The sequence below is a fragment of the Gastrolobium bilobum genome, unplaced genomic scaffold, assembly GCF_033153095.1.
Source record: "Gastrolobium bilobum isolate Gb01-03AN ecotype WA unplaced genomic scaffold, APGP_CSIRO_Gbil_v1 utg16099, whole genome shotgun sequence".
NCBI lineage: Eukaryota > Viridiplantae > Streptophyta > Magnoliopsida > Fabales > Fabaceae > Gastrolobium > Gastrolobium bilobum.
In genome coordinates, this window is record NW_026898009.1 from 59,687 (window position 1) to 68,622 (window position 8,936).

The 8,936-nt window shown below is 36.5% G+C and overlaps 1 protein-coding gene across 1 annotated transcript; it reads right to left on the reverse strand.

Moving 5' to 3' along the window:
- Positions 1–4,346: 4,346 nt before the first annotated feature.
- LOC133312191 (probable polygalacturonase) lies at positions 4,347–7,201 on the reverse strand. Its single transcript, XM_061513355.1, has 6 exons — positions 7,056–7,201; positions 5,957–6,268; positions 5,734–5,854; positions 5,465–5,639; positions 5,305–5,375; positions 4,347–5,192 (listed from the first exon to the last, which is right to left on the reverse strand). The coding sequence occupies exons 1-6, from the start codon at positions 7,059–7,061 to the stop codon at positions 4,522–4,524; spliced, it is 1,356 nt and encodes a 451-aa protein (XP_061369339.1). The 5' UTR covers positions 7,062–7,201; the 3' UTR covers positions 4,347–4,521.
- Positions 7,202–8,936: the final 1,735 nt, after the last annotated feature.

Here is an 8,936-nt window from a genome sequence, read left to right on the forward strand (position 1 = left end):
AACTACGAGTGTGCTTCCCTAACTGACACGACTCACAAGACAAACTAGATAAATTTGAGAAACGTGGGACCATCTTCTGGAGCTTAGCAAGATTTGGATGACCCAACTGAGCGTGGATAGTAAGCGTAGAATCCACAACAGAGCACACCAGAACAGAAGTTGAAAGCTGATAAAGGCCATTGGACTCAGATCCGACGCCAAGTGTCCTCCTCGAGCTCCGATCCTGCAAAATGACAGACTCTTTAGTGAAAGAAATAATACAGTCAAGGGATTGAGTCAAGCGACTAATGGAAATAAGGTTGAAAGGAGAATGAGGAACATAAAGCACATTCTCAATGAGAATAGAAGGAAAAAGGAGAACAATGTCAATCCCTTGGGACTGAACCAATGACCCATTAGCCATAGTGATACTGGGCAGGGGACCAGACGTACAGAGAGAGGTAAATAAAGACTTATTACCAGAAATATGGTCAGATGCACCAGAATCGAGAATCCATGGACCAAGAGAGGGCGAGTGAGAAACACCAGCAAAGGAATTACCTGTGTGTGCACTAGAGGCAGTGGTACCAGGAGGTGGCTGTGATCCAGCAATCAAGGCAGAGTCCGAGGCAGGAACAGTAGTATGAGAAAAATGAGCGGAGCGAGGAGGGCGACCGTGAAGATCCCAGCAATGATCAATAGTATGGCCCGGCTTTTTGCAATGAGTGCAGAGAAAGCGTCTCGTAGAGGGTTTGTGTCCACGTGCAAAACCCTTGGAGACAAGGGCAGATGGGTCAATTAAAGAGGGAGCAGATACTGCAGGCTCCATAGAAGTCTTAGGTGGAATGCGAAGCAACGTAGACCAAACAGAGTCCAACGATGGAACAGTAGTAAAGCCCAAGATCTGATCCCGGTTGACAGAATATGCCGGGGGCAAACCATAAAGAGCCATGAGCATGAAGAACGTGCTGTGTTGCTCAAGTTCTTTAGCAGGATCTGCAGCAGGCGGCAACAGTTCATTGAAATTATGAATGAGGCCCTGAACTTTTCCCAAGTAAGCAGACATAGAGACATCAAGTTGTTGAGCAGCAATAGTAGTGATCAAATTTTGACAAACCCCATAGAGTCGCTGAGTGTCATTGGTATAAAGTGACTTGGCCTGACGCCAAACAGACTCACAAGTGACGTGAGCATGAAAAATCTGCTTCAAGGACGAGTGGATGGTAGACTTGATGATGCTACATAACTGAGCATCAACCTTTTTCCAATGAGGGCGTACATCTACCGAGATGGACTCAGCCTTAGTAATGAGATGGTCAGTGTAGTCCTGTCCATCAAGCCAAAGTCGGAGATCAGAAGCCCAAGAATCATAATTGGAGCCATCCAACTTGTCGACGTGCAGCGGAACATTAACATAATTAGAAAAACAGGCGGGTCAGCCTTTGGAGAACCCTTGGATGCATCGTGGGGTGATAAATCAGCCATAGATCACCTGAAACAAAAGCGAACAGTAACCAAAAGCAAAGAAACACGCGTGAATAGGGACCAGCAAGAGAAAGAGACACTGTCGGAAGCCGAAACGAAGTCAGAACAACAAAGTGAGGACAGATCCAGGTGCGCAAGGAGAAGACGAGTTGAACCGTGGTGGTCGGAGGTCCAGCCGGAGCTGCACGCGCCGCTGAAATGAAGCAGACGGCAGAAGCTTCCTCCCGCGCGTGTGGGCGCGTGGCTGAGGTGTTGGAGATGGGTGTTGGATAGACAGGACCGCCTTGTTGTGGCGGTCAGATCGATGGGAGTTTCACCGGAAAAATCGCCGGAAAAGTCGCCGGAGACGATGGTCAATGGCGGTCAACAGTGGTCAACGGCGGAGGCGGCGGTCAACGGTGGTTCTGGACAGCGGCAGTACTCAGACAAGGTCAGAAACAAAATAGGCAAGCCGGAAACTGACAGATGTGACGATTTCCGGAAAAAAAAAATATTACTCAGCGGACAGTGGTCCACCGAAAAACCGCGGATTAGGATTCCTCTTGTTAGGCTCTAGATACCATGTTAATTACCAAGAGACAAGAGGTATTCATTGTAATCCTTGTTATATTAAACTACACAACATTGGTGCTATTATATAGCAAACCAATTGAAGAATACAAAGAGACACACTCAACAACAGTTTCCTTTTTTTGAAAAATTAACATCAGTAGTTACATTTCCACTTGAGCTGCCTAGAAGCTAAATTGATATAACCAGTGCATGAAAGCAGATTATGCTTGGACTATATTAATCAATGTTTATTTACCAGAAAAATTATATAATTTAGTGGCTGTAACATTTTTAACAAATCAGGTTAACATCAAAGTTTCTTCATATGAGAAAGGAAGTACCTATATGGCAACAATATTATGAATACAAGTTACAGAGCTGAGGTGGGGCAACTTTGCAATTATTGTTTCTTCTGCTACCAACTTTATTATTTATTAATCTTATCCATTTACCTGCTCAGCAGGTTCTTAGTTATTGTTTTCACCCATTGGTGCCTTTTATTACAAAATTAATGGCTCAAATTCAAGTTCCATACATGCACCCTTACTTGTAGAGCATATGCAACAAGTTAACCTATAAAAGCACGAATTCAGATTAATAAAGAGTTAAAATATGTTTTCAATCTTTACACGTTATTTATTTTTATTTTTATTTTTATTTACATATATATGGGGAGGTTATAGTTACTATCTCTTTTTCTTACTGCCTCTTACTACTAAATCTTAACAGTTGATTTCCGTCAATCTAACGGTTGTAATTTATTGGGTCATACTTATTAATTAATTATAAATTTTCAATAAATTATAACTGTAAGATTGGCAAAAATCAACGGTTAAGATTTTATAGTAAGATATAGTAAGAAAAAGAGGTAGTAAGTATAACCTCTCGATCCCTACATATATATATATATATATATATATATATATATATATATATAGAAAAAATATTTCTACAGTCACTTTAAATAAGGTTATCTATAACTACCCTTTATAATTATATATTACTCGTAGTACGATCCTAATTTTTAATTTAACTTTTATATTTGAAAATAACTTCATGTCAATCTAATAATATTATAACAACAAAAAGTATGGATAATATTAAAAATAATTATACCAATAGGAATTAAAAATAAGAACACATATGAAAACAAAATTAAAAATGAGTGTAAGAAAATATATTTTAACAATAAAGAAAGGAGAAGATTATATTTACAAATTTTTTATCTACAAATTCTTACAAATTATACTATGTCTTACCGGTAAGACACTCTTGAATGAAGTTTACCGGTAAAACATAATATAATTTGTAAGTTTGTAAAAAAAAATTGTCAATATAACTCTTCTTACAAACAAAAAAGGAAAAAAATCAAATTATGAAATTGGTATCACAGCAGTTACCAGTTAGTCGTGGATCACTGAAATTATATTCACAAACCTTGGCCCAACAGTCCAACACTATGTCCTTGATAATGCCCAATATAGAAAAAACAGAAAATTACACCCAATTGCACCGAGATTTGCATTCTTTGGGGGTTTTTTTCTCATGTAAAGATTCAACACGACTGGTTATAAAATTAACTAGTTATATTTTTAAAAAGAAAATTCTCTCTACCAACATGATCTATTTCTGCTATAGAAAATTATGGACAGTTTCAAATCCATTGCGGTTAAGATATCAACAAGGATGAAAGCAACAACTGAGGTCTCAAAATAGAAAAAATGGAAAGGTGCCCTCAGTATCCGGTTTTGGTAAGTTTGGAGGCACAAGAATGAGGAAGACGAGGTAATGTGCTTTCCACATGATATGATATATTTACGTTAGCTGGCAAACTGGCAAGCCACCCAATTCATTATGTTGATGTCATGTCGCTTTTGTTGACCTTCACATTAGAAAGTTAACTCTAATGTCTTCAAATTCCACAACACATTAAAGGTGTCATAAACACTTAACTGCTACAATTGAATCGAGACAGATTTGTTTATCTACATATTAGAGCAGAAAAAATATAATTTATCTAGTTATGGATTGAGAGATTTTAGGACATCTATATCATTATAACAATATATATTATGTACATATATCTATATAGTCTTAAATTGTGATTTAAGATTGTAGGTATAACATCACTGTCAAGACATGGATAATTATAACTCAAAGTAGAAGTTTCTTTAATTGAAGTATCACCAAACCCACTCTACATGCTTTACAGTGAAATCACAATGGTACTAAAGCAAAACTAATAAATTTTGAGTCCTCCTGTGGCGGTACTAACAAAAATTTCCTTATACATGAATGAAGAAATGAAACTGTACAAATAATATGAGCTGTTGGAACATGCAAGAATGCAAATCTAAGGGATGAAAACAAAAAATAAATAATCCGAACAATCGTCTTATTGGAAAGAATGTGGCCTAATCTTAGATGGCAAATGACCATTCACTTTTTCACAGACATCAAGCAGAGTCCTCAAGAATATGAATCTTCAGTTGAGAAAGGATTATCTCACAGCACAGCAGTTTTTGCACTGATATTCAGCAGGTAGAAACAGGATGAGGAGGAATTTGAGGGGTTTTCAAGGTCTGGACAGGGTTCAGGGAGCACAGATTCTGAAAATCCATAGACATTTGAGCATTCCCAGGTAATGGCAGAAACAGAATTTGTAGACAAGGTTATATTTGAAAGGCATATGTTAGTGAAAGGGGATTCTTCTATTCCATTAAAGCTTCCAGCTATGGTGATATTACTGCCAGTAACATCCTTCACGGTAATGTGATCCAAAAGTGGGAGAGCATTTGGATCAAATTTGTCATCAGGATGAGACCCACATTGACCTTTGGCAGCAATTGCCGTATATATATTCTCCATTTGTATGTCTGATATGACAATTTCTTTCATATAACCACCTCTACCTTTGGTGGTTCTGAACTCGATGCCACTATTTGAGTTGAAAAGATGAACATGCTCCACCAGAACATTTGAAATGCCACCAGACATGTCACTTCCAAATGCAAGAGTAGAGCCAGAAATTGCGCTAAGATGCACCCTTCTTATATGTACATTCTCGGTGGGCCTGCCATAAGCAATGCCATATTCATCCCAGCCACTTTTAAGGGAAATTGCATCATATCCCATGACAACGATACAATCTTCTATACAAACATTATCAGAAGAATCTGAAAACATTGAAGTGAACAAACGTTAGCTAAGTGACCCTAACCAGAGTTTTGTAACCTATTGATATTTGAGAGGCAATGTCATTAAGGTAGAGTCCATAATTTTACAAACCTGGTACTATACCAACAGTATAAGGGGATTCTGGAGGAGTAGAGATTGAAACATTTTGAATATGTACATTGCTGCATCATGTTACGTATAATGAAATCAATATGATATGGCAAATAAGTAGTATTTCATTTAATGTCTAGTAGAAGCACAGAACATTTACCTGCAATAAACTGGATGGATGCAATATGCAGGGGAATTCAAGAATGTGAGATTTGAAACTACAACATAATCAGATGCTACAAGTTCAACCAGATTAGGACGGCTGTAGTTCAGGGAATGGGAGTTAAACCACTCCCACCAAACCATTCCCATGCCATCAATGGTTCCATTGTTACCTGGCAAAGTACATAAAGATAAGAAAGTTCAATGCAGAAACAGATGCATGAAAGGCTTGGTGCAAAGAAACAAAAGCTTGGGAGCAGAGAAAACCTGTTATGACCACATCATTTAACTTGTATCCATTTATCAAGCTCTGATATCTTCCCCCAGGAACTTCAAGCCCTCGGCCATAAGAAGGTAAGGGTTCAACAACTTCCCAATGAGATGGATCCTATACAAAGAAGAATGTCAAGTAAAGCCTAAGAAAAAACCCACAGATTAGAACATGAACTACTACTATATACAAGAGCAATCAAAAGCTAGATTAAAATACCTGAGATCCAATAATTATGGCACCTTTTTCCAAAAAGAGGGTGAGATGGCTGGTAAGATTGAAACTTCCGGTCAGCCATTTTCCCGACGGTACGTACAGCTGAGCGCCGCCCTTGTCAGCAAATGACTTTAGATAGAATATGGCATTCTGGAACGCAATAGTATTCAGTGTTTTACCATCTCCAACTGCACCAAACTCCAAAATGGAGACACTGTGTGGTCTTGGGTCTAGCGTTGGATTCAAACCACATTGCCAACCATCTCCATCAACTCTCACGGCATTGCTCACTGCCAGCAGCAAGAGCAATGCCACCTGAAAGAGGGTAGAAAAAAATCAAAATTCAACTCATTAATTGATTCTCATAAGATATCATACAAATACAAATATTAATCACAGGACTATATATATCCCAGATTAATAAGACTTGAAGAGCGAGAGAGTGAGAAAGAAGGCCACGCATCATTCAATAAATAGAGATAAATTACTTCTTCACTCAGCAAACAATTCACTTCATATTGAGCTTAAAAGCATTTCTGAAATAAGAATGAGCAACCACTGCAGCTGAATAGAAAAGAAGTGAAAGGAATTCATAGCAAAAACAATGAAACAAAACAACAACCAGAGAACAATGCTCATTTTCAATCATAACGCAGAATGTAACATCACGCGCTAATCAATGAATTTTTAACAGTAGAGAAGGACTTATAAGAGATTCAATATCGATTCAAGAGACTGATATACGTTGCAGATGACTAAGAACTTTCAAAGAGAGTTCCCAGCTGAAACGAGAATGCAAGTATATCAGATCAAATGGAATGGAATTCAATTGAAGCCCCACCATCGGAGCAATTACCATTGCCATATGGCTAATAAATGGAACAAAACCAGACCCAAATAGAATCGCATACATAGAAGAAGACCCATATCAATGGAACAAACATACTTTGACTTGAACATCAAAAACCAACCAAAGGTTGAAACTTGAGAATTCCTTCTTAGTTATCAACCCAGAGCAATGGAGTCCCAGATTTGGAAGAAGGCCTAAGGTCAAAGGACAAAGAGAGCATGAACAAAATGAGAACCAGAGAGACGTACTTACAAGCATCTTCTTGAGTCAAAGCTGGCAACAAGGTCAGAGTCCAAGGGAGACAAGAACCGGCACTATTGCCAAAGCAAAAACAAGTAACTAAAAAGAAATTGCAGAGAGAGAGAGGGAGAGAGAGAGAGAGAGAGAGAGAGAGAGAGAGAGAAGGAAAAGGAAAAGGAGGAAGAAGAACCAGCCACGAGAACTGAAGCAGCTTTATGCAGTTTTTGTGAGTATTATTATAAGCATTAAACTACATATGTAAACGACAGAAAAGGAGAAGATTAATGGTCCTTCATACATGGTAATATTTCGTAAGAAATTATTTGTAATATGAAATGAGAATGTAGTCATGTACACTAAATTGACAGCTTTTTAATACATAAAATAATAGATTGATTAATGGCGAGAATGTAGATAAATTATCTATATTTATTCTCAAAACGACGTAATGAAAAAATTAAAAAATTATAATAAAAAAATTTATTATAACCCTAAAATAAATTTATTATAAAAATATCATGATTTCTGTCCCAAATAACTTCGTTTTGAGTTTAATGTAGATAATTTATCTATATTGATCGTAAAAAAAAGTAAACCATTGATTAATATTCATTTAAGAATTTAATATCTTTAATGTTATAAGAAATAAAATTATCTTTTATATACATATGAAAATATGTGAGAGTCATATTTTTTTTTTTTCGTATAAGTCTTATATTCTTTTAGCATCTAGAAAGTAAAATTTCTTATAATATGAAAAACGTTAACTCGTTCATTTAAATATATAAATAGTTGATTACCAAAAAATATATATAAATATAAATATATATATAAATATATATATATATATATATATATATATATATATATATATATATAGTTGAAGGACGGTTAAGTGGGGAAGAGAATAATGAGGGGCGAAAAAAAACATTAAAGCTCACTACACTAGAAAAGAGAAATTAATAAATTAATCAGCATTAATTGGTGATTTCTCCTGTTAATGAAAATGATTAATAACGTCTCACCGCCGACAAAATCGTTTGAATCTGTCGTCGTAAATGCTGGCTGCGGAACATAAGAGAATAGCGCGTGTTTTTTACATCTCATAGATTTACTAAGCAACACGAATGACTGCATGTTAGGGTTGTGCTCGAATGTCCAACTAAGGTTACTGTCCGTTTACATTTGTAGGACGCTGATTAGTGCGGAGAACACAGGACTTATTATGACAGGGAGAAATGATAAAGCTTGACTTGATGTTGAGCTATGACTGACACGTGGGGTTGAGAGGGGATGTTATGCAGTGAAATGAGAGGTTTATGTGAATGACACGTGGAGGTAGTAGGAGAAAGGTGGGTGAGGGAATAAGAAAGAAGAATATAATAATAATAATAACAAGTTTGGAGAGTGAATGGGGCACAGGGATTTGAGGGTGCATGTGGATTGACAGAGCAGAACGAGGGGATGTTGGGCCCCACATCAATCATGGCCTCGATGCTAGCCTGGCCTCTTTCAGTTGACAGAACATATCAAAGCAAGACTCACACACAAACACACACACACACAAGACAGTCTTGCTAGAAAAAGTTAAGAACTGATACTCTCGGATTAAAAAATTTATATGACTATTTTTGTATTTATTTTTTTATTGTTTCATCACTTCATGTAGGTGGTGTTCAATTATTATGGAAAAATTTAATATAAGTAGATTTATTCCCAAAAATTAATGTTAAAATTTATAATCCACACCAGAGAAGCTCTAAGTTGAAACAAGTTAAGATAATGCTTCGTACATACTTTGTGAGTAGATATCATAAATATGTAATAAAATTAAATAATAAATGCAATTAAAAATAAGAAAAATAATTATAATAAGATAATAAAAGATATAAA

Excerpts from the sequence above, each read along its gene's own strand:
- LOC133312191 (XM_061513355.1), bottom strand. Across the intron at positions 5,855-5,956 it reads CCATAATTATTGGATCTCAG|GATCCATCTCATTGGGAAGT; the intron begins GTATTTTAATCT and ends TTCTTTGTATAG. Across the intron at positions 5,640-5,733 it reads AAATGATGTGGTCATAACAG|GTAACAATGGAACCATTGAT; the intron begins GTTTTCTCTGCT and ends GTACTTTGCCAG.